General features: G+C 37.3%; 1 protein-coding gene across 1 annotated transcript in view; it reads left to right on the top strand.

The window, feature by feature from the left end:
- LOC123250109 (PARP1 binding protein) overlaps positions 1-27,250 on the top strand; it is a 60,688-nt gene that overhangs the window by 2,641 nt on the left and 30,797 nt on the right. Inside the window, exons 3-7 of the mRNA XM_044679146.1 lie at positions 3,059-3,173; positions 5,740-5,864; positions 8,752-8,859; positions 14,631-14,801; positions 16,129-16,283. Of these exons, the coding sequence (XP_044535081.1) occupies positions 3,059-3,173; positions 5,740-5,864; positions 8,752-8,859; positions 14,631-14,801; positions 16,129-16,283 (674 nt within the window). The remainder of the gene's footprint in view (positions 1-3,058; positions 3,174-5,739; positions 5,865-8,751; positions 8,860-14,630; positions 14,802-16,128; positions 16,284-27,250) is intronic.

Here is a 27,250-nt window from a genome sequence, read left to right as displayed (position 1 = left end):
CACACACACACACACACACATATATCTCACCTATCATGGGAGTTACATTCTAGAGACCCCCACGATAGGTGGAAAGCCACAAAGTAGCAGTGTTATATTTATTTTATTATTTATATATTTTTTAAGGCTTTATAAACCCTTCCCACTCTCCTATAAACCTTTTCTACACTCTTATTAACCTTTACCACACCCTTATAAACACTGAGCCAATCAGTGCCCAGAATACAGAACATAGCACTGTACTGTAGTTGGTCGCCTTTCATTCCATCAGCCAATAGTGTACAATCTCACAATGGAAAACTTGCACAAGTGGTACATGTAGTGGTGTACTGCATTTTCATTGTTACAATATGGTATTCATCCTCAAAATCCCGTGATATAGTGAAAACTCTGTAATAACAGAATTAGATATATATATATTTTTAAAAACCTGCGATACAATGAAGCCACAATAAGTGAATTGTGATATAGTGAGTGCATATATATATACATATATATATATAAAATGCATATATAAGGTATCATATGTGTATATAATATGTATGCACATAAAATAGACATGCTATATATATATACTAATGGTTTTACTTTGGAGTAAAATATATTTGGATATATACATATACACACATACACATTCATATATGTGTGCATATATGTATATGTACATAGATACAGATACATATGTATATAAATCTAAATAAAAATAAATGTAAAAAACTAAAATATATATATATATATATATATATATATATACATTAGTAGAGATACAGTTCCCAGAATGAGGGAAGCAATCATTCCATTGGTCAACCGATATCTGCCCTACTGTGTTCATTTCTGAACATTGTGTTTTAGTAAAACTACTGACAAGTTAATATTAATAATAAGTTTCCAATGCGCTTTACAAATATTGTCTGGTTTTATTGTCAGAACAACCCTAAAAGAAAGTGACTATTATTATCCCCATTTTACAGATAAGTAAACTGAGGCAGATTGAGGGTAAATGACTTGTCTAGGGTCACACATCTAGTAGCTGAGCAGGGCCAGATTTGAACTCAATTCTTCCTCACTCCAGGCCTAGCACTCTATCCTTGCACCAGAGGAAAACAACCAAAATGTTATAGGGAATAAAGACTATTCCTGACACATAGGAGGTAATTAAAAAACATGATTGACTGAGAAGACTTGAGAATATAGGAAGGGGAGGTTAGGTTAGGGTATGATGCCCTCCTCCAAGAATGTCAAGGACTATTCTGTGAAAAAGGGATTGGTCTCTTTCAGGTTGACCCCAGAAAGCAGAAATAGGCATAATGGGTGGAAATGATAGAGACTGGGCTTAGTGTAAGTGGACCAGAGTGGAAAAGTCTGTGTTCCATTTCTTTGAAGTTCATAGCCTTGCCCTGCAGACCATTAACTACCCAGATTGAGTTGTGATAATATTAGGAGACCCAACTAGAAAGGATGGGACTGCAAGAAGAGAGAAAACATTTCTTCCAACTGCTTCATTTTGTAGAGGAGGAAGCAGGCCTAAATGACTTGTCCAAAATGACTTGTCCAAAATGACTGAGGTGTTCATGGACAGAGCTCAGGGCTTCTCTTGGTTCTTCCCCTGAAACTTTGTGTAGCTACTACAGACTAGTCTTACTGACATCTGAGAGTTGACTTTGGCCATCAGCTATATAATGTAGGCAAGTTCTATCTTTATGCTCCTTTCACATTTAAGCACAAGTAAGAAAAAAATCTTCTGGTTTCTGAGTCTAGCTTGTTCTCGGTCCAACTCCCTATCCTTGGTTCCCTGAGATAACTGTCTTCATTCCATTTTGCTTTGATCTCTAGTTCTGGCTGAACTCTCCTTGAGGAAGTGACAAGTCTCATCTAGTGAGTATTGTCTGTCCTTAGCTCTTGTTCTCTTTTCTTTAGCTGAGTAGCAGCTTTTCTCCTAGGTCTCAGTTTTGATCTGATTCATTCTTTATTACTCAGCCCATCAATTATTTTCATTTCAATTCCATTGTTAGGTAAAGCATTTATGAAGCACTAGCCATAGGCCAGACTCTGTGCTGGAGGCTAAAACCAAAAAAAAAACAAAGAAGAAAAGATTGTCCCTATTTTCAAGTAGTTTGTATTCTCATGGCAATTCATAAAGGGTAGCTAGAAAAGGAAAGAGGAAGGAACCCATGAAAAAAACCATTGAAGTGGTAGTAGAGCAGGCCAAGAGCAATCCAAAAAGAAAGTAATCAATACAGTTATGGGCAGGGATTCACCAGTCACTGAGACAGGCTTATAGATGAGCCTTTCTTAGTAAGACAAGGCAGCTGATTTGGAGGTAGAGGCAGAAGTGAACCCTTACCAATTAGCTAATATAATTAGCAAACTCAAGATGGTTTAAATTGCTCTCACTGATAGATTATACCTACTACGGGAACAATTCACCACACCATTGGTAGCAGTGATAGGTAAACTATGGCCTGTGGGCCAGATGCGGCCCCCTAAAAGGTTCTATGAGGTGGCAGGACATTATTCCTAATCTGACAAATACAATGAAACTTCGAAAGAGTTGCCTTAGAAACAGACTGACAGATGAGCATTTCCTTTCCTTTGGCCCCCTCTTTAAAAAGTTTGCCTATCACTGTATTGGGAATAGCCCCAAATGATATTACATAAGACAATACAGGAAAAATTAGCTCAAGTTAGACTAACACATATTTTGTTTTATTTTTACATTTTCCCCCCAATTTAAAAATAGTTTTTTCAGTTACATATAGAAACATTTTTTTAACAAATTTTTTTTTGACATTTTAGAATTCTGGTTTTCTCCTTTCCTACCCTCCCTCCTTCCCAAAGGCCATGAATAGTCTGATTTAGTTTATACTGTTTGGCCTGGTTCTGATTTCCCAAATTAGGAGGCACACTAGATAATGTAAAAGCAAGAGGTACTGTTTTATTGCAAGCTCAAGCTTGGGTTCCACAACCTCCAAGGCAAATGGAACGTTGAATGAGGGGCTTAGCCAGCTTATATGGTTTGAGAACTTGGGGACTGGATGTTTGTTGTTTTTTTTATTAGCAGATGCTGTTGTTTGAGGGTCTTCCTGTCATTCGTTCAGCAGATGTTACTGGTTGGGGGTCTTCCTGTCATTCAGTAGATGTTGCTGCTGTTATCCTGCAGATGCTGCTTGTTTGTATCAGCTCTTATTATTTGGGGCTCAATTGGCTTCCCAGGCCTATCATTCCCCACTTCTTTTAATGAACCTTTGAGGAATCATCCTCAAACTGATGTGTTAGTATCATCATGTGGGATTCCTGGGTGGGTTGAAAGGGGATTGATATTGTTGTTTTAGGGTCATAAGCTGTACAGTGCTAATACGATCTTTGACAAAGGTCACTAGTCTATTTAGGCAGGTAAGGGCACATAGTGGGAGCAAAGAAATTTTCCTGCCTATAGTTTGCCTGAAAAACTTTTCACTAAGGGGGTACAATGTTCTATGCTGTCTCGGGGTACAATGTCCCACAATGTCCCATGCCGTCTCCCCCCTCCTCCAAATATCTAAGGGAAGAGGGATGATGGTTTCAATCTTTTGTAGCTTCTTCAAGCTGATAAGGGACGTAGAATTCCTGAGAGGAGGAAGGAGGAGGAGGAGTTGTGGGCACAGGGTCTTCAGGGGCATCTCTGCAGTGAATGCCAGGGTCTTGAAGGCTGGGAGACCAGAGACTGTTTCCCTAGACCGGCAGACAGGTCACAAGGGGGAGTGTCCATCCCTAAGGCAGAAGTTTAGAACCCAGGACTGGGGCAAAAACTAGAACACCAGATATAAAGAGAGAAAATTAGCACAATAGAAACTGATATTAAACATTAACATTTGGGTATCTTTGCCAACAGATTTTCTCTCTAGACATCATCCTCTGATAGGAATTGATCCTTTTAGGAAATTTGATTCCTAAGTTGTTTGCAGAGATAGTATGTGATGTTTCTGTTAAAGAATATCCTTTTGCAAAGCTCACATTAATATGGCATCTATAAATACTTGAATAGCAATATTTTTCAGATAAATTTCTTTATCCCAGATTCTGGAGGAAATCCAGAAAGCTTTGGGTTATTTCCATGCTCAAGATCCAAACTTCAGTTGTGGTAAATTAAGGCTGTAAGCTACAAGTCATTTATTACTAAACTTCACCTACTTATCAAAGTATGTTCCCTAATAATTTGATAATTTTCACTTATTAACCTAATAGGTTGTTTGGGGAGATGGAAACATTAATTTTATAATTTGCATTAAGTGCTGATTATGGGAACTTGCTCCAAAAGAGAAGGCAGAGAGGGAAAGCATTTCCTCATGTCCCAAGGGACACTTAGTGAGGGGGCTCCATGTGCAGGCCAAAGCTGTCACTGGCTCATGCCATCGTTGTGTCACTCAAGGATTAGTAGCCTAGATGGTCAGAAGAGGTCCAGTCCAGGTTGAGCCCTAGAATTGCCTCTATAATCATCACAGAACGTTCTCTGTCTTTTACATACTACATCACCATTGGATCCCAGAAGCCTTCTCTTTCCTTAAAAGACAAGTCTTACCCATTACAGTTCAGAGAAATTCTGCTAAGCAGCTGTCTGAAAACAATTTCCATATCCTCAAACAAGCCTTTCACATCCCTACCAGGCTGATAACTCAGTTATTCTTACATATTTTGGCAATAATTAACATATCACACTTTAGTCACAAAACCTGAATTAAGGAACAGAAGTGCTGGATTGATTAGCTCCATAGTAAATATAAATCAGGGCTGTATTGTCTCCTAGACCTAGGCCATCTGAAAGACTAAGACAAGGTCATACAGGAATCTCTTCAGGGTAACTTTCCAGAGAAATTCCAGAATCATTTGTGATTTTTCCAACACCACATGCACCACATGCATAATTTTGGAAATTATCCTTAGATCAAGGATCCAGTTATGAGTAGAACATCTATCTATTCTCTTTCATTTCCCTATCTGTTCTCTTTCACCTCTCCTTCTCTCTCCTTCTCCCTCTCTCTTTTCCCCTCAAAACCCTCTGCTTAAAAAGCAGAATACAACTTCCATTCACCATCAAAAATCTGCATACTCAAGACATTAAATCAAGTCTCTCCTTCTTCTGTATTCCAACACAACATACCTCTTCACTTTCTCTGACTCTGTTACCATCATAAAAATAAACATATCATTTGGTATCCCTTCAAATGCTAATCAATAAATCCCAAGAATTGAGACACTGTGCCTTTAGCATAGTGCTCATCAATTATAAGTTTCAGTTCATAGTACAAATTGGTAAACTGAGGTAACCACTGAGGATTGAACAAAACCTATGGTACAGTCAGGTTTATAATGAGCTTTTGCTTACATTCAAACAATACTTAAAGCTTAAAACTTAAAGTATTTTAAATACTAAAAATAAGATAAGAAAAAAGAAATTAAGGGAACAAGAATAGACAAAGAGGAGACAAAATTGTCACTTTTTTGCAGGTGATATGATAGTATACTTAGAAATTTGAATGTATTTGTTTGTCACTCTCTACTGTTGCTTCTGTACTTTGCTCTTTATTTCCACAGAAATTATCCAGGATCAAAAGCTTTTTTTTTGCTGCTTGTGGTTCCTGCATGTTGGTGGACATTGCTTTCTTAGCTTCTGTCTCCCAGAGCTTTATCTTGGTAGTATCTTCCAGGCAGTTCTTTGTGTAGTGTACTTTAAAGCGTTTTGCCCTGAGGCTATTTTTCCAGTCCCTGCTGCCTCTGTTGTGGCCAGCCTTGTTTCTGCCCAGTCTCTGTGCTCTGTTGCCCAGGCTCCATGCTCTTCAGCCTGGAATCCCAAGTCTCGATGCCAAGGTCTTGCACTGCCCTCAGGGGTGAGTGTCAGCCAGCCCCAGCGAATTTAGAGGCTACGTGGTCCTCACTCTGACTCTGATGTGGTAGATGGTGTGGGGGAGGGCTGATCAGCTTGAGCTTTGATAAATGAAGTTTTGCCCCCTTATAGCATGAAAATTCCCAAACACTGCCTACCTTTAAGGCTATGTCCTGTGGGAGAATCCCTTTAATCATCTGATTTTGATTTCTATCCTTTTGAGACACTTCGTATTGATTGGTTGGAAGGAGATTTAGAAAGTTCCTGCTACTCAGGGGCTATCTTGGCTCTGCCCCCGAGAGTATACCTGAAATACCCTACAAAGATATCTAAAAAACTAAAACAAGCAACAATTTCAGCAAAACTAAAAAAATATAAAATAAATCAACAAAAATCATGTACATTTATGTATATCACCAACAAAATCCAGTAAGAAGAAATAGAAAAAGAAATTTCGTTTGAAATAACTATAAAAAATATAAAATACTTGAGAGTCTGCCTTATGTGTGTTAAGACAGAGTCTACCTATGTATGTGTTGAGACATACATAGGAACTTTATAACAATTCTAAAATTTTTCATACAAATAAAAAATACCGAAATAATTGGAAAAATATTAATTGCTCATGGGGTAGACTAAGCCAATTTAATAAACATTATATTACTACTCAAATTAACATATTAATTCAGTGCCATGTCAAACTATTAAAGAATCAATTTACAGAACTAGGAAAAATAATAAATTTCATCTGGAGGAACCAAAGGTCAAGAATATCAAGGGAATTAAGGGGAGAAAGTAGGAAGGAAGGGGGATCCACCAAGATGAGATTTCAAACTATACTCAAAGCCATAACAATCAAAATAATTTACTATTAGGTAAGAGAGAGCTTGATCAGTAGAACAGATTAAACGTACAATATATAAAGCAAAGGAGCACAGTAGAATAGAGTTTGAAAAACTCAAAGATCCCAGCTATTGGGGCAAAAACTCACTATCCAAAGAAAAATTTTGGGAAAATTGGAAAGTAGTCAGGCAGAAACATCTCACCATGTATCAAGATAATAGTATAAACAAATTAGAGGAATGTGGAAGAATTTACTTGTTAGATCCATGGATAGGGGAAGAGTTCATGACCAAAAAAAGAATTCTAGTGGTTCATCAGAGGCAAAATGAATAATTTGATTACATAAAATGGAAAAAGTGTTTTCACAAATAGAACGAATGCTGATTAAATTAGAAGAGAAGCAGGAAATTTAGGGGGAAATTCTTTCTAGCAAGTTTCTTGATAAAAGCCGCATTTCCAAGAGATAGAACTGTATGGCATCCATCTTTCTAACATCTTTTCTACAATTTGAATGCAATCATTCACTAACAAATTCAATCAAATTTATAAAAATAAGATCTATTCCCCAGTTGGTCAGAGTAAATAATAGGTAGTTTTTTGAAAAATGATATAAATAATTAATTAATAGGAAAATTCAAATTAAAACAGTGTTGAAATATCACCATACATGGATCAGATTGACTAAGATGCCAGAAAAGGAAAATGACAAATGCTGGAGGGGCTGTGGGGAAATAGGCACATGAATGCTGGTGGAACTGTTAATAGGTCAGTCCATTCTGGAAAGCAATTTGGAACTCTGCCCCCAAGTTATTAAATCCCAATGAGACTAAAGACAAAGGAAAAGAACTGATATATACAAAAATATTTAGGGCAGCTCTCTTTGTGGTGGCAAAGAATTGGAAACTGGTGGAGTGTTTATCAGTGGGTATGGCTGAACAACTTATGGCATTTAAATGTGATGGAATGCTACCATGCAGTAAGAAATGATGAAGAGAAAGGTTTCAGAGAAGCCTGGAAAGATTTGTTTGACCTGTTGCAAAGTGAAGTGAACAAAACCAAGAGATCAATAATAGCAATATTACAAAGGCAAACAACTTTAAAAAAACTTAAGAATGCTCATCAATACAATTTCAGAGGACTTATGAAGAAATATATTCCCAACCTCCAGATGGAGAGATGATACCTTCATAGACTGAGGTATATGTTTTTGTTTTGATTTCATACATGGCAAATACAGGAATTGATTTTGCTGGAATTCATACAAACATATCGACATATACACATATATGTATATGTTTGTAATGGCTTTTATTTTTCTTGCTTTTCTCAGTGGGAGTGGAGGGAAAGAATTTGGAGTTGAAAATAAAACTGAATTGAGAAAAAATAAAAAATAAAAAGATAAATTGACATGGATTGTGTCAGTTCAGTTTTATTCTGGCATTACTCACTAGATATGACTTTACTTTTCTCTCCTGGATCCCTCTCACCTGAAAAAACAGTTCTGCTCTATCTTTGAGTCCTAGTGAAGAATTAGGAAAAGCTAAGTAGTGGGAAAAGAAGTACTAAATAGGACAATTTTTAAGCTGCTGCTGGATTAAAACTTCATAGTGTAGCTATTCTTTTATCTGAAGTGACATGACTTCCAAGAACATTAACTACAATCCAATTTAAATAGGCATAAAATGCATTCCAGAATGAAAATTTTCCTACAGTTTTTGGTTATGTTTGTAGTTGCTTTTTTCTATATTCATCTAAATTAAACATAATTAATGATTGTATTTTGGTTTGTTTGTGTTTGTAGCTAATTAGGCCCCAGATTGTAATTTGTATAAGGAATAGTACGAGTGTGTACTTGGGCAAGTCACTCAGTTATCTTAAGCCTTAGACTTCCTCATTTGTAATAATAGAGAGATGAAATAAGTTTTTGGGAATGCTGTGGTTCTGCAAGTAGAAATACCATGGGAAAAACCTCTGATAGATCTTTGTCCTTACTTAAAACCTTTTAGTCCCTTGAACATATTTATTATATCTTGTGTGTTTATTTGCAGGTACAACTATTGAATTTCTTATCCAGCAGATCATGTGTATCTGATGAAGATACGAATCTTTCTGGATCATCTTCTCCAATCAGTAAATGCCACTTAAATAATAAAAAGGTACTGAGAAACTTGGATTAGTCAAATGTGATCTTTGAAACACTAGTATTTAAGAATGCTAGATTTGGAGTCAGACAGATAGGCCTGGGTTCATATCCTGCCTGTCTCACTTATTAGCTTTAGGACGTTGGGCAAGACATTTACCCTCTCTAAGATTCAGTTCCTTTTAGGGGGTTGAATTTCATGACCTCCAATAACTTCGTTTGCAAATGTTGATGGTAGAGGGAATGACCAGGATCCTCATGGTCTCTGTCTGTAACAAGTGGATGGTGAGAAAGAAGGATCTGAGGTAAGGTGACTGGAGGGTACTCTTACTAGTAAGAATGGTATTGAGATTCCAAGGTGCACTTACTTAGTTGGAGCATCCAGATATTTTCCATTTACAAACATCACCTCATAGACTCCTCTTAGGAAGACATTTTTCTCCTTAAAATTTTATTTTTTATTCTTATCTTAACAAACACCAAATAAAATGAGCATTTCCATATACAAAGCAGAACAGAAGAGGGCATGAGGCTTAATTAGATAAACTTTTCACAGGGAAATTCATGTGACAATGGATAGATCAACAATTTTATTAGTCTTTTTTATTGAAGGTGGTTTTGATGTAAGATAAATGATGAGTCAAAGATATGAGCTCCAGTAATATTGCTTACCATATAAACAATGCCTGGATACTTAGATGAATCTATTATCTTATTGATTATAGGTATTCCCTTCAGTGATAATGGCAGCCTGTCCAGACCGTTTTATCTTGTGTAACTTTTGTCTTCCCATATATCCTCCTCAGGGGATCTCTCCAAAGTACTGAGAGCCTTCCTTTAGATCTCCTGACACTATGAATCCCTGGACTTTTCTTTATATGTCCAATTCATCTTCTTATCTAGGCATCTATCTCTCTGACATCCTTCCCATCATTTGAGTGCAATTCTTTACAAATAGATGTTGCAGCCTATTTGTACCTATCATGTGTATCCTCTTTGCTTTCTGGATGATTTTCTTTAATACTTTAGGGATGGTGGTTGTTCAGTGACTGACAGTAACAAAACATCACCAGAAGGATATTGATTGTAAAAACAGTGGCTTTTATTTCAAGTAGAAATTCGCATTCATTGAAACTACTATCTAGTTTCCCAAAAGCCATCTAGTCCACTCTCTCCTGTTCAATTTTGGCCTCAGATCATTGTCCATGAGCAATGTTTGTCAAAGATATTTATATTGATGGACCAGTATGGTCTTGGTAAGAGTCGATCTTCATTCATTTTTTCTTCTTTTTAAAAAATGAATCAGCTTAGGTAGCCAAAAGACAAATCATAGAAAATGGAGTGAAATGTTTTTTTCCTCTCCAGTTCAGTTCACTTTTTTCCCCCATTAGCTCTAGCCAAAATAATGTTAAAAGCCTCATGAAGGCCTGGATCTCCTTTGGAGGTTCATAGTCATAGTATTTCAAGAAATATCGACCTCAGCCACTTCCCAGCTGTGTGACCCTGGGCAAGTCACTTGACCCCCATTGCCCACCCTTACCAATCTTCCACCTATGAGACAATACACCGAAGTACAAGGGTTAAAAAAAAAAAGAAAAAGAAGAAATATCGATAGTACTATAATATTAATCCATTCTTTTTACATTTTAAGTTACTTATATTTTTTCTAAGATGATTTAATTTACTAATTAGCCATTATTTTGAGTCTTTATTATTTTTTAAACTGAAGTTAAAGTATATTATTAGTAAGTATGTTAGTACATATTAGTAATTATGCCTTTTTTTCATTGATTTTCCAAAAAGAAAACTGCAAAACTTACAGTTTCTTGTCACAAAATGTTCACAGAAAGCCTTAGAAGTACACTTAATGTCTGAGGTAGTCTTTTAGTTACTTTTGACAATAGATACCTAAGAGATTTACTATATTCAGGTTAGTATTTCCAGATGGAATGGCCGTGTGTGTTTGTCTGTTTCTGTGTCTGTGTCTGTGTATCTATGTGTGCATATGTGCTTCCATACATGCATTTGTATACTTTAGTTAGGTTAAATTAATGGTATGGAAATCCTGAAACAACAAATACAGAACTGGAAAAAAGACTCACAATTGCTTCTTCCCCCCATAGTTTTGCTAGCTCTGTTCTATTTTCTCCCTTATGTATTATTCACAAATTGGCACAAAGATTGGTTTTATTCTATAAGAATTAAGTGGGGAGTAAAGGAATGAACAAAGGAAAAAACCTTGGTAAAAGTGTTCAATATCAAAATAAGTTTTGGAAATGTTTTTTGAGACCAGTGGAATCAATCCATTTCACAAAAACAAATAAGAGATATTTTTACTTTTGGTATCTTCAGAAAAACTCTAATCTTGTGGATTTTTCCAATATATGCCATTTCTTCTGGTCCAAAGAGCTCTTCTTCTATGGAATGCTTTTTGAGAGTGCCTCTTCAACCCACTTGAGAATACAACAGCCAGGGAACCATAACTGCCATGTTATTTGACCATAATGAAAGGGAGAGCGCTCCAACTGTAGACAGAAGTCAAAATGACTCTAACTGTAAAGAATCCAAGATATTTTTCCTTCAAGTTTGCCCAGGCCCACAAGTCAGGAAAAAAACGTGCCAACCCTAGCAAGCAAGTTGTAAATGTGGGAATTAAAGTCCCAGTCTTATACCCAGCAAAGAACTGGTACATCTGAAATGATTACTCCTTATTTTGGTGGAGGGAAAACTAGGATAGGTAACAAAATGGGAACCAGATTATATTAAATATAGAAAAAATAGAGTAAAGTTACTAAAAACCAAAAGCTTTCACTCGCCTTGCTGAGTTAGATTTTTCGTCAAATTGAATACTTCTTCTAGACGTCAGAGGGATGCAAATGGCTTAATAGATAAGAGTTACATAGAATGAATTAAAAAGTTTATTTAACATTTAACCTTTTGCATTATAATTCTTTACAAGTGTTACCTATTATTTCAAAATTCTTTTAAGATCAGAGTGTAAAAATAGATGAATATCTTGCCTCCTGTAATATCTCCAAACCAAAATTGGCGTTTTCAAGCATATTACTCTTAAGTAATATGGGTTATCCAACCTTCCAGTTTCTAAATATGGTTGTAAAGTTGAATAATTTTTAGAAAGCCATTTAGGAATTGCATTTCTTTTTATTGTTTGCTAGGGAAGAGAGTGGGTTGGTGAAGAGAACAAGCATTTATTTGACAGCTGTGTGTCAAGCACTGTGTTAAGTGGTTTATAAATATTATCCCATTTGATTAGTAGATCAATAAGATCACGTGTTGGCTTAAAAAATATCAAAAAACCTCAATTTGGGCAGGTAGGTGGCATAGTGGAAAGAATATTAGCCCTGGAGTTGCGAGGACTTATCTTCAGATCTGTCATTTAACCTTGCCCTTCTGTTGTTACTAAGGTAGAAAGTAATGATTTTTAAAAAAAAATACAATTTGAGATGGAAGACAAAAAACAAAAAATTATGAATCCAAACCAAATACTAGAAAAATTATAACCAAACAACCAATCTACCACTTAATAAGCACTTATTAAATGCCTATTATTTGTCTGTCACTGTACCACATATGGATACAAAGATAAAAACTAACTAAGGCCTGTCCTTAAGAAACTTACATTCTGTAGGGGGAGACTCATGAAATACTTATGCATATAAATTCATGCAAAATAAATGACAGGTAATTTAGGAGGGAAACACTAGCATTTCAGGGGATCAAGTAAGGCCTCGTGTAGGAGGTTTATTGTATAGAGGAGTGACATGGTCAGATCTGTACCTAAGAAAAATCATTTTGGCATTTATATGGAGAATGGAGAATGGATTAGAGAAGGAAGAGATTTGGAACTTAAGGAGGGTGGAGACTAATTAATTAGGAGGCTATCATAATAATCTAGCCAAGAGGTAATAAGGTCTTGAACAAGGATTGTGGTCTTATGATTGGAGAGGTGATTGTGAGAGATACTGTATTGATAGGATTTATAAGGTCTGTCAACTGAATGCTGCTTGATGGGGGTAAGTGAGCATGAAGAGTTGAAGAAGTTACAATATAATGAAAAGGATGGCAATACTCTCAGCATTAATAAGACAGTTAAAAATTAGTGTGGGTTTAGGGGAAAAGAGAATGAATTCTGTTTTGGAGATACTGAATTTGAGATGCCTATGGGAAATTTAGTTTGAAATATCTAATAGACAATTAGTAAATCAGAATTGGAACTCAGGAGAGAGACTAGGGCTATATAGCCCTAGTCTCTTTCCTGAGTGTTATATATTGGCTACATAGAAATGATCACTGAACCTATAGTAGCTTTTAAGACTACTAGGCGAGAGAGACAGACAGAGAAGAGGGACTTCACAAAAGATTCTCCAGGAACATCAATTGATGGCCACTCATGGATGAATATTCTGCAGGGATGTTCACTTTGCTTACCTAGGTTAATCTACTTTCATTGTAAAGTATCAGTGGAGAATGTCCTAAAAGATAGGGCATCCCTCCCCTCCCACTTTTCAGTTCATAGGTAGGGGATATGATATGAATGAGAGGACTGAAAAGGAGAAGATAGAGAGGAAGAGAATTAGAAAGGAGTGATACAAAAACTCAGAAAGGAGAGATTATCTTGGAAGAGAGGACTGGACAAGTTAACAGTGTCAGATACTATTGAGAGGGCAAGAGGGATGATGACCAAGAGCATCAGCAGTAATTAAAAGCATCAAAACAAACATGAAGATATTCATTCAAATATTTATTGAGCGCCTATTACATGCAACATACCATGTAAAGGATTAAAATAAACATGCAATTGTCCATCTGGCTTTTAGCTGACAGGAAGTATAGGGTGAAGCACAGACCATGGGCATCTGTTGGGAATCTGAAAGCCAAGAATGAAGCTTTGGGGGCTTCAGTTCAGTAGAGAATGGCCAGTCCTCTGCCTGGGAATCTCTTCATCCCTAGCCAAACCTTCACAAAAGATTCTCCAGGAACATCAATTGATGGCCACTCATGGATGAAGATTCTGCAGGGATGTTCACTTTGCTTACCTAGGTTAATCTACTTTCATTGTAAAGTATCAGTGGAGAATGTCCTAAAAGATAGGGCATCCCTCCCCTCCCACTTTTCAGTTCATGCTTTTGGGTTACCATTAAGAACAACCTTGGTAAGTGGGTGCTATTATTATCCCCAATTTACAGATAAGGAAACAGAGGCAAATAGAAGTTGAATGAGTTGCCCAAGGTCACACAGTCTGAGGCAGGATTTGTACTCAGATTTGCCTGACTTCCAGATCTGTTTTGTTCATTGGAAACTAGAGTTGGAAAGGAGGGGGTGGGGGAAAGTACTTGTTCAGAGGCATGGCTTGGAAATATTTGGAAAGAAGGATGTGACTGGCCTGGGACCAGACAAAATAAGGTGAAAGTTAGGGATTCTTCAAGGCAGATTGAGGAAGAAAGACATTCCAGATATGGAGAACAGCCTGTCCAAAGGAGATGGGGATAACAATATGAATGGAGATCTACATTTAGATGAGAAATAGTTGAAACTGAAAGTGCTCAGGATTTACCAAAAGAGAAAATGTTAGAGAGAGAAAAGAAATGGTTTTGGGAGCAGATTGGGTGATTAAGAAAAGGGAATACTTGTAATGGAGAAGAGCAAGTGCTATTAAAAAAAGCTTCATTTGCTGCTACTTCCCAAACAGTTATTTAGGGCTCCATTTTCTTCAGCCTCTATGAGGTTGTAACCCTTCAAATAATAATTTGATGTTTTATTGAACAGGTACAGTTAATAGCAAGGAAAATTATCTGTTCATATTTAACCCTACTGGTGAATTCAAAGAATGACTTAGCCTTGGCTCATATCATTAACATTCCGGACAGAGGACTTGGAAGAGAAGCCTTCACAGATCTCAAACATGCTGCTCGAGCAAAGCAAATGTCTGTCTTCCTGGTATGGAAACCTGAATTTTCAAAATACTTCAATTATTTTATCATTAGGCTTAAAACTTTCCTGTAATATTTTTATAAAGGGGTTGTTTTATTTTAAAGTACCCTATTGGCTAGATTTCTCGAGATTCAGAAGACATATTATCTACATCACTGAATTAGAATCTAACAATTTTATATGTATATATATATATATGTGCTTTCTCACATATTTCTTTGAGCATTGTCCAAAGGAAATTTCTCAAGACTCTGAAGAGCTTTTTCTTTACTTTCTTTATATAAAAGTTCTTATTTGAGTAACATTCAGTAAAAGTGCCTTCTTGGACCTCAGTTTCTTTATTTCTCAAATGAATTTTTGAATTTTTTAAATTATTAAATTATTATACATTATATATATATATGTATATATCAAATAATTAAAATTAGAACTTTATTTCTAAAATGAATACTTCTAAAATTAGGTCTTCTCCCAAATGACCTCTGAGAATCCTTCCAGCTCCATATCTGTCATTCCATTATCTGCAGCCAAAATATTTTCATTCTGTTCTTTGGCCAGGAGTATATGAACAGACAATCAGGTTAATGGAATTTTAGAACTAGAAAGGACTTTATATTGTTCTCATTGTATAGGTGAGATATTTTGCTTTTGCCTTCAAGGAGCTTATATTCTGAAGACTAGTCTGCTACTTGTACTGTTTTTCCCTCCTTGCCTCTTTTTCCCAGGAGATAGCAAAAAGCCCAAGAGATATAGAATATTTCCACCTACATTGGCCTCAGCAGACCTCTGGTCCTTTTTGACAAGGAGATAGATTCTTCCAGTGTCTTACTCACAAGATTACTTGGCTGAAAGGCAAAGATCCTGGCCTAAGCAACCAAACCCAGTGAAATGTCTGGCTCCCTCAAACTCTTAGCAAGAGATCCCTCACTCAGAGAAAGGGTATTGGGAAAACTTGGAGTAAGCCATGAAAATGTGGCATTTATGTACTGGTAAACCTCCTAATTTAGCACAACCCTCCCTTCTGGGAAAGATCCCAGCCCTTGCTTCTGATCTTCAACTGGGTCTGGCTTGGCATCCTCTTGACTCTATTAACTTCATCTTGGCTCTTTGAACATGTCTTTATCAGATCAGCTTTCTGCCATTTAGTGTTAGTTCTCATCTCTAGCCTGCTTTAAACTGGTATTGCTGATAAAAATATTTGCACCAAGATATTTATACAAGATATTTGCACCAAGATATATATATATCTTAATGTCTATCTTTTGATTATAACTGCAACTTTTCTAATTACTTAATTACCAAATATTGTTTGGTAACATCTTTTAACTTCTAGGTTGCCACCTCATTCATTAGGATGATTGAACTTGGAGGGAAAGGATATGCACCATCACCATCTGATCCTCTCAGGACACATGGGAAGGGATTGAACAGTTTGATTATTTTCATGGACAAACTGGAAGAAATTCTAGGAGAAATACAAAATCCAAGGTAATGACTCATTTGATATTCAAAATAGTTTTAATTTTAATTCATTTACTTTGTATGAAATTAAGCTAAACCAGATAATAAATAGGTAGATGTTGTTGTTCAATTGTTTCAGCCACATCTAACACTTCATGACCCCATTTGGAGTTTTCTTGGCAGAGATACCAGAGTCGTTTACCATTTCCTTTTCCAGCTTATTTGACAGATGAGAAAACTGCCAAACAGAGTGTAGTGACTTGCCCAGGGTCACCCAACTGGGAAGTGTCTGAAATGAGATTTGAACTCAGGAAGATGAGTCTTCCTGATTCCAAGCTCAGTGCTTCATCTGCTTTGCCACCTAGCTGCCTCCAAATATGCAGATATTAGGTTTTTACATAATCAACAAAACTATAATTGTGATTTTTGAGTTTTCAAGAGTTTTTGTCTAACTTTGATATTAAAATTTTTGCCAAAGACAAAAATATTATTTTAATTAACTCTTTCAAAAAATCATGTTTGCCACAAGTCTTTGGAAGAATTTATAGAATGATGGAATTGTAGGTGTTTAAGGAAACTCACACAAGATAAGGTAAATGACCTTGGTAAAGCCCAGGACTTTGGTGTCATTATAGACCTGAGTTCAAGTTCTGTCTCCTCCATTGACTTTCTGGGTGAGCTAGGGTGATGCACTTCTACAAACATTAAGTATATATTTCATGTTTGGCTCTGTGCTAGAGTCTGCAGAAATAGGGAACAAAGTCAAATAGCTTATGACAACTTGAGGAAGGCAATAAGTACGTGGGAAGTAGTCAGATTATTCTTTCTAATGGGACCTGTGGTTTCATCAATGCCTGGAGCTCCCAATGAGGGGCTTCCTCTCCCAGCTAAGGCAAGCTCCTTCTCTGCTATATCTGATGGATTTGGTTATGGCTTTTCTGCCATGTCTAATCATAGAGAGATGCCAGGGCACTGGCTTATTTGGTAGGGTCAGACTTGAACTCAGGGTTTCCTGACTTTTGAGCCAGCTATCTACCCCAAGTCCACACTGCCTTTTGGAATAATCCAATAGTGTTATATCCAATAGGGTATAGTTCCCAGAGGGACTTGGTCACCACCTGGTCGCCTTTAAATTGTTGTAGACTAGTTCTGTTTCACCTCAGATATGAAGCCTTGGCTTTCTTGAACTTGGGCAATTTAGAAAACTTGAGCTGAAAAAATAAACTTCAAAAATACAAGATTGGGAAGCGTGGCTACTCAAGAGCTCTTGTGAAAAAGATCTGGAGGGCTTAGTGGACTACCAACTCAATATAAGAGAACATGGTGACTTGACTAGAAAAGCCAAAGAGATCTCAGGCTTCCCAAAGAGATTTCTGATATCCAGAAGGAGGGTCTGTATTTGGTCCTGGCCATATCACATCTGGAACTCTGGGTGCCCAATTTTAGGAAGAAAAAGAATAAAATGGATTGAATCCAGGGGAGGGCAACAACAGTGATGAGCAGACTTGAGACCATAGTATTTGAGCATGGATTAAAAGTATAGAATATTTAACCTGGATATATAGTATACAAAATATTTATATGTTTGTAGGGACCATTATAGCCACCTTTAAATATTGGAAAGGTTGTCCTATGGAAACAGCCTAAAATTATTCTTAGCTTCATAGGGCAGATCTAGGAGTGATTGATGGAAGATGGGTGGAAGATACAGAAATGCAGATTTCACTTCAGTGTAGGGATAAAAACATTTTACCAGGTGACTCAAAGAGGAATGGGCCATTTTGTAGGTAATGGCTTCACTATCACTAGAGGTTTCCAGGTAAAGGATGAATATGCACCTGTCAAGGATGAAGGAGAAAGGATTCTTCTTTCATGGTTGTTTATTTAGAGTGTGTGTTCTCTGAGGCCTATCCAATGGCAACCTTATAGGATCCTATGAAAAATTCTGTCAGGGCTATTGCTGCAGGAGCATCCATTTGCCAATAGATACCAATACTCCTGGAAGTTTTGTGGGATTGTCAAAAGAAAAATGGGTTTATAGTTAGGAAAATATCTTTCTAACTTTGACTACCTTTTTGGATTTGGGCAAGTCCTTTTCTTCTCTCTTGGCATATACCCTTCCATCTCTTCCCTCAATCTGCATTTGGAAAGTCTTGAGAGTGAAGGTTTGGCCCCCAAAATATTCATACCTAAGAAGTTGTTTTGAATGTCATCCAACATATAAGATGACTACTTGTGTCTAAGTTTTTTAAAAATAACATAGTAATATTTACAACTGCTTATTTCACTTGACAGCTTGGGAAAAGCACATTTTTTTCCTCCTCATAATTATTTAAAGTATCTAAATGCTTCTATATATGAGAATTTTATTTTAGCATTTTGAGGGGAAAATAAGAAAAAATATATTTTGGTGGCTGGCTTTCATGGAGCTTCATAGACCATATGCATATATGGTTATTCTCCTCTGAATTAAGTGTAAACACATACCTGGAGGCTCACTTTATTATCAATACCGGGGATGTGATTTTGCTACAAAACATCAGATGAATAAATATTTATGTGGATTATGAAATATGCCAATGCAGCTAAAATTTAAAAAATGCTTATCTATCCAGAAATAAATGTTTTTATTTCTTCTCTTTTGTGATTCAGAAGTTCATGGAGTTAGAAGGAGACAGGTTCCAACTTTCTTTTCTTTTTTTCACTATTGTGAGTCAACTGTGGGAAAAGACAGTCAAGTAGCTAATGTGGTCTTAGACTGTATTCAGAGAGTCAATGCTTTTAGGCCTCAGGAAGGCCTGCTAGTTTTACTCTTCTCTGCCCTGGTCAGACTACACCCAGAATACTGGAATCAGTTATCCTGCTGCCATTAGGTAGGCCATTGATGGACTTGAGAGTTTCCATGGAAGATGACCAAGATGATGAAGGGCCTTGAGTGCACATCGTATGAGGACTGGTTTTAAAAGGAGGAATGTTCAGCCTCAAGAAGAGGAGATAGTGGGAATAGGAGAGTGGTCTTCAAGAACTTAAAGGGCTGTCATAGGAAAGAATGATTAGTTGGTTCCACCTGGCTTCAGAGGGCTGAACCAGGCAAGATCAAATGGTTGAAGTTGCAAAGAAGAAAGTTTAGACTTGACTAACTTCCTAACAAAGCTTTGCCACAGGAGTTTTTCAAGATGGTGGCTTCCTCCTCATTGGAGATCTTTGAACAGAGGCTGGTTGACTACCTACTGGATGTGTGGTGTGTAAATTCTTTCGTTAGATATTAGACTAGATGATCACCTAAGTACCTCTCAATTGTAAAATTCTGTGATTCTTGGATTTTTGTAACAACGAAACATCAAAAAAAATTTTTTTTAACTCTTTTTTTTCCCCTACCAAGTCTTTTGGAATAATCAGAATAATATGCTACTGGTTTTGATGTCTCCCTAGGCTAAGGCCCTTGAGGTTGACTCAGAAGGATAGAAACAAGTCCACCAAAAATCACAAACCAAGAAAAGGACAGGTCCTTTCTCTGTAATTTAAGAAGAAACACTTGTCTTTGGTTCATTTCCTGATATTCCAGATCATGTTCTTAGCCATTATTTTAGGGATAAAAGGCCTTGATGGCAGTACATAGGCACCTGTTCTTAATTGCTTTATTCAATAGAAAATGTTTCTAACATTTTCTTTCTTTTGCCTTTTTGGGGTGGGGAATATGAGGAGAAGAAAAACACTGGAAAACCCCTTAAAAGAAGTGGGAATGAGGAAAGAAGCAGCAAAACATTCTTCCTTAATTTTTATGTTTTTATTTCTCCTTAGTCCTTGACATCTGCAATTGGGCCGCACCTTCACATTTTTCCAGTAGGTGCCACCATCTGACATATGCTGTATTCTCACCAGAAAATTCCTTAAGTCAGATGCTTCAGATTATCTAAAATAAATGATTTCCTGATTATCTACAAGGTTTTAAATTCTCTGTTTCAGGTTTACTTTAAATCAAGTGACAGTCATACTATTTATCTATTTCAAGAGTTTGTGTATATATGTGTATGTATACACATAATTGTATATATTCATGTATACACACATGTGTATACATATATGCCACAATTCATTTGAATAATTTCAAGTATTATTTCAGAGTTTTTTTCTAAGCATGAGTTTAAGATTCATCGTTTACATTTTATTTTCAAAAATATAAACTTATTGAATTGACTGCTCTTATGTACAGGGTATACTTTTAAAGTATAACCTTTCACTAAAGGGAAAAAGAATTCCTTCTCTTTCTCTCTCTCTCTATATATATGTATAGTCTGTATTTGTGTGTGTGTGTGTGTGTGTGTGTGTGTGTGTGTGTGTGTATCTTTATATGTATGTGTGTAGGTATATATGTATACTCTATTGACTATATATGTATGTGTCTATATATCTATATAGAGAGATGTCCATCTATCTATCATCTATCCATCCATCTATCCATCCGTCTATCCATCCATCCATCCATCCATCCATCTATCCATCTATCCATCCATCCATCCATCTATCCATCTAGCTAGCTAGCTACTTACTCTATTCACTGCAGCTATCTGGCACAGTGGATAGATTACCAGGCCTAGAATCAAGAATAGTCATCTTATCGATTTAAAATCTGGCTTCAGACACTTACTAGGTGTGTGACCCTGAGCAAGTCACTTAATCTTGTTTGCCTCAGTTTCCTCATCTGTAAAATGAGCTAAGAAGGAAATGGCAGGTCACATCAGTATCTCTGCCAAGAAAACTCCAAAATGGGATCATGAAGGGTCAGAGATGACACTTAGAAATGATTGAACAACAAAATATGTATAATATAACATATAATCAGATCAGAATGAGGAAGGCTTGACTTGTGCCATTAGAAAATGTATGCACTCCAGTGACATCACAGGGCCATAGCCTAGCAGAATGAACCGAACACTGGGTTTTGAGTCAGGACCTGGATTCATTATGTGATCTCAGACAAGTCTTTTTCCTCCCTGCGCCTCAGTGCCTCTTCTGTTAGAGTTGGGGGTTGGACGCCATTGCTTCTGAGATCTGTTCCAACTCTAAACCTCTGATCCACCCAAGTGTCGAGGTATACATTGAAAAATAATACCGATTCTGGGGACTCAAGTTTTATTGAAACCAGATTTTGGGAGGGGACACAGAGGGGATTGTGGCTTCTATTTGCACCAATACACATTTCCTTATTGAGTAAAATAAACAGTTGTCTAATCCTTGAAGAGGTCAGGGAAAAAATCAGCACTTTATCTCTTCAGAATGAGGGAAGTTAGTATTTATACCAGTGTTTTCATTTTTTTCCCCCTAACTCCTCAATTGAGCACTCCTTATTCTGGTCTGTAGCATGTGTACTCTTACATAATCTCAGGAGTTGGACTGTGATTTCAGTCTTTCTTCAGGCCGTCTCCAGAGCTCTGAGATGGAGCTGGAGGTAAGCCACTAGGAGTGGATGAAACCCAGTGTGGTGGAGAGGAAGAAGCCCTGTTCGAGGAGTCATGGGTCTTAGTTCTTGTCCCACATCTGATCGTGCCCTGACATGTGGCTGGACCTCAGTTTCCTCATGTGTAAAACAAGTGGCAGCTTAGTGGTTAGAGTGCTGGGTCAGGAGGCAGGAAAATTTGAGTTCATATCTGGCCCCAGACACTTATCAACTTGTGGGACCCTGGGCCAGTCACTTAACCTTCAGTTTTCTTATCTATAAAATGGTGATAATAAATAGCACCTACCTCCCAGTGTTGTGAGGATCAAATAAGACAATATTTATAAAGTGTTTTGTACAGTGCCTGGCTCAATAAGTACTTGTTTCCTTCCCTCCCCCAAATGGTCTTTAGGGACTTTATAAGTCCTAAAATAATATATTTCTATCCATTCCTCTTTTGGCATCTATCCAGGCTGGTCAGGATGAAATTGCCAAAATGTCCTTCCTCTCTTCATGTCCTCCCTCCCTAAGTCTAAAGTCAGGCCAGAGTATCATCACTGTCAAACTCTTCCTGCATAGCTCTAGTCTGTAGGGCCAAGGTTTGAAATGGAAATTTTCTGAGATGTTTTAGAGGGGATTCATGAATTGAATGGGGAGGGATTTAGACCAGATGACCTGTCAGGTCCCTTTCAACTCTCACTTTGTGATATCCAAATGGATATTTGCCTGAATACATACTGCCAGAGCCAACAGAGATGGATCCCAGCTCTTGTTCTTGTGGCTCTTTGCCAGGGGTCAGCATGGGGTCAAGAGCCACCGTCTTACAGTTTGTCCCCATTACAGTGGAGTCAAAGAGTTGCATTAGTCATAAAATTCAGCTTGTTTCCTGTAGAGGAAATGAGAAAAAGGGAAAAGTCCCCAAAGCTGACTCTGCCATAAAGTAATTAATTTTTCCTGTTCTTAGAATAGGCATTGAGTCGGCTTCATATTTTATCAAGCTTTTGAATATACCTTTTTTTTTTCATCTTTTTTAAAAAAATCTTTTTCCAGTAAGGGTTTGTTCCCAGAAAGAATGAATACTGTATAACCCACTGGATGTTATGTTCTTTTAAGTCTTCATTTCAGCTGTATCTCAGTTCCTGAATATCATTAAATAAATAAGTCAGAACATAAGAACTCACATAAAGGAATCTAGAAAGAAACTAGTATTATCTAAAGAGCGACATTATTAGTCATTAATTATGGTGTGAGGTTTTTTTTCTTGATACAACCCAGGTAAGGTTAATGAAGGCAGATAGTGTACTTGAAAAAAATCATTGTGCTTAGAAAGGTAGTTTTTAGAAATTCCACAGAATTGGAAAAATAATTAAAGCGATGTATTTGAAAACAGATCATTTGATTCCAGTAATTCAGGTCTGGAAGGTGAGTGATAACAATGCCCAGGCATCTACTGTACTGTGTAGATGAAAAAAGAGAACTGCAGGATGATTGTAAAACTGTCGGTCAATTAACAAGCATTTATTAATTTTTTTTAATTTTAAAAAAATGTTTATTTAAAAATATTTTTCCATGTTTCCATGATTCATTTTCTTTCTCTCCCTTCTTCCTTCCCCCTCCCAGAGCCAACAAGCAGTTCCACTGGGTTGTAAAAATGTTATCACTTGATACCTATTTCCATAGTATTCATTTTTGCTATAGAGCGATTTTTAAAAGCCTAAACCCCAAATCACATACCTCTATGTACATGTGATAAGTGATGTCCTATGTTCTTCTTTTGCATTTCTGTTCCCATAGTTCCTTCTCTCAGTGTGGATGGCATTCTTTCCTATAAGTCCTTCAGAGGTGTCCTGGCTTGTTGTATTGATATTAGTAGCAAAGTCCATTACAATGGATTGTTCCACAGTGTTTCACTTTCTGTATACAATGTTCTCCTGGTTCTTGTTCATTTTACTTTGCATCAGTTCAGTTGAGATTCTCACAGTTCACATAGAAATCCTCCAGATTATCATTCCTTATAGTATTCCATGACCATCATATACCACAGTTTGTTCAGCCATTCCTCAATCGAGGGATAACCACTCATTTTCCAATTTTTTGCCACCACAAAGAGCACAGCTATGAATATAACAAGCATTTGTTAAAAACCTACTATATGCTGGATATCTTGCATTTGGTGCTGGAGTTGTTCTGTCATTTTCATTCACATCTAACTCTTTGTGACCCTGTTTGGGGTTTTCTTGGCAGAGATACAGAAGTTGTTTATCATTTTTTTCTCCAGCTCCCCTTAAAGGTGAGGAGCCTGAAACAAACAGAATTAGGTGACTTGACCAAGGTCACAGAGCTAATAAATGTCTGTGGCCAGATTTGAACTCAGGAAGATGAGTCTTTCTGACTCCAGGCCCAGTACTCTATTCACTGTTCTACCTAGCTGCTGGAGTTACAAAGACAAAAATGAAAGTCCCTTAAGGAGCTTACATTCTATTGAAGGACACAATATATATATAAATATATACAAAATAAATAAAAAGTTATGGCAATGTAGACTAGCTGATAACTTTTTGAAATGGAAAATATATTTCACTTTGGCTTTTAAAGAATGAGAATGTTTCTTTCCCTAGAACTCTAATATAAGCCATTGTATCATTAGTTGCTTAACCTATTAGCTAGGCTCTTTATTTATTTAAATTAATTAAATTTTTTTTTTTGCTCAACTCTTGGCTTTTGCCTTAGAATCAATACTATGTATTGGTTCCAAGGCAGAAGAGTGGAAAGGGTTAGGCAGTAGGGGTCAAGTGACTTGTCCAGGGTCACACAGCTAGGAAGTATCTGAGGCCAGATTTGAACCTAGGACCTCCCTTCTCTAGGCCTGGCTCTCAACCCAGCTGTCCACTAGCTAGGCTATTTAAAGGGACAGTATTTCACTAAGCAGTCAAAGATAGAAATTCTCTGCCTTAGGGTTTGGTGAATTCATATTTTTAGAGATAATATTTATAGTTAAGTGCAAAGGTGTCAGTAATGGGACCTGCAGGCCTCATGTGGCCTAAAACACTCCTGAATGCAGCCTGAACTAGATTAAGCTAACTGAAAAATGTTTAATAAAAATAAATAAAAATCATAGCTTATGTTAATAGTTAGTTTTCTAAGTCAATATACAGCCTGCAGGGATCCCCTTTCTATTGCATTTGACACCACAGGTCTAGTGTATTTCACCTCAGTTTTATCCAGCCTGCTGTTGGAATAAGACATGGACCATTTCCTCTGAACATCAATGTCCCACCCTATGTTTCGCCACTTCTGTCTCACGGGAGGAGGTAGCTTTCCTGTCCAAGGCAAACCCATCTACACACACATACCTGATCCCATCTGTACCATCTTCTCCAGAGATTCCTCTCTCTATCATGCCTACTTTCTTAGTAATCTTTACTCTTCCTCTGTTGCTTCCATACAGTCTACAGACATGCCCAGGTTTCTCTCCTATTCTGAAAAAAATTCTCACTTAATTCGTACACCCTCACAGGCTACATCCTTTCTCTCTGGTGCCTTTTGCGACTCCTTGAGAAGGCTATCTTCAATTGGTACTTCCACTTCCACTTCCTGTCATTTCATTCCTCTCATCTCTTGGTAGTCTGGTTTCTGACCACAACATTCAGTTGAAATTGTTCTCTCCAAAGTTAGTAGCAATTTCTTTCTTTTTTTTTTTTTTTTTTAAATTTTTTTAAACCCTTAACTTCTGTGTATTAGCTCATAGGTAGAAGAGTGGTAAGGGTGGGCAATGAGGGTCAAGTGACTTGCCCAGGGTCACAAAGCTGGGAAGTGTCTGAGGCTGGATTTGAACCTAGGACCTCCTGTCTCTAGGCCTGCCTCTCAATCCACTGAGCTACCCAGCTGCCCCAGCAGCAATTTCTTAATTGTCAGACCAAATGGCCTTTTCTTCAGTCTTTCTTCTTGACCCCTGTACAGCCTTTGTTGATTCTACCTCATCAGTACCCTCTGCCCCTCTTTGATTGGAGGACAAAAATTCCCCTTTTTCAGTTTCCTTCTGTATATAATCTTCCCTCATAGATTGTAAACTTCTTGAGGGCAGGGATATTATCTTTGTTTTTCATATTTGTATCCCTGGTGCTTTGCACACAGACAATAAATATTTATAGACTGACTTAACTGACCACCCTCTTCTCTGTACTTGGTTCTCTTTCTACCTGTCTGATCAGTCCTTTTTTAGACCTTTGCTGGATCTTTTTCTAGGTCATGCCTACTAACTGCCAATATCCAATACATTCAAAAGCTTCTTCTAGAGGCAGCTAGGTGGCTGGCTCAGTGGGTAGAGCACCAGGTCTAGAGATGGGAAGTCCTAGATTCAGATCTGGACTCAGATACTTCCTAGCTGTGTGACCGTAGGCAAGTCACTTAAATCCCACTGCCTAGCCCTTAATGCTCTTCTGCCTTGGAATTGACACTTAGTATTTGCTTCTGAGACAGAAGGTAAGAGATTTTTTTTTTTAACATTTATTAATATTCCTTTTTAACATGGTTATATGATTCATGCTCCACCTTTCCCCTTCAACCCCCCCCCCCCACTCATGGCCGATGCGCATTTCCACTAGTTTTGTCATGTGTCCTTGATCAAGACCAATTTCCCAATTGTTGGTAGTTGCATTGGTGTGGTAGTTTCGAGTCCACACCCTCAATCATGTCCACCCCGACCCATGCGTTCAAGCAGTTGTTTTTCTTATATGTTTCCTCTCCTGCAGTCCTTCCTCTGAATGTGGGTAGCATCTTTACCATAAATCCCTCAGAATTGTCCTGGGTCATTGTATTGCTGCTGGTACAGAGGTCCATTACATTTAATTTTACCATAGAATATCAGTCTCTGTGTACAATGTTCTTCTGGCTCTGCTTCTTTCGCTCTGCATCTGTTCCCGGAGGTCTCTCCAGTTCGCCTGGAACTACTCCAGTTTATTATTCCTTTTAGCACAATAGTATTCCATCACCCGCATATACCACAGTTTGTTCAGCCATTCCCCAATTGAAGGACATACCCTCCTTTTCCAATTTGTTGCCACCACAAAAAGCGCAGCTATGAATATTTTCGTACAAGTCTGTTTATCTATGATCTCTTTGGGGTACAAACCCAGCAATGGTATGGATGGATCAAAGGGCAGGCATTCTTTTATAGCCCTTTGAGCATGATTCCAAATTGCCAGCCAGAATGGCTGGATCAGTTCACAGCTCCACCAGCAATGCATTAATGTCCCAATTTTGCCACATCCCCTCCAGCATTCATTACTCTCCCCTGCTGTCATTTTAGCCAATCTGCTAGGTGTGAGGTGATACCTCAGAGTTGTTTTGATTTGCATTTCTCTAATTATTAGAGATTTAGAACACTTTCTCATGTGCTTATTGATACTTTTGATTTCTTTACCTGAAAATCGCCTATTCATGTCTCTTGCCCATTTATCAATTGGGGAATAGCTTGATGTTTTATACAATTGCTTTAACTCCTTGTATATATTTGAGTGATTAGACCCCTGTCAGAGTTTTTCGTTATAAAGATTTT

Source organism: Gracilinanus agilis, chromosome 5, assembly GCF_016433145.1.
Source record: "Gracilinanus agilis isolate LMUSP501 chromosome 5, AgileGrace, whole genome shotgun sequence".
Classification (NCBI taxonomy): domain Eukaryota; kingdom Metazoa; phylum Chordata; class Mammalia; order Didelphimorphia; family Didelphidae; genus Gracilinanus; species Gracilinanus agilis.
The sequence above is the reverse complement of the archived record's forward strand: the minus strand, read 5'-3'. Positions and strand labels throughout refer to the sequence as shown.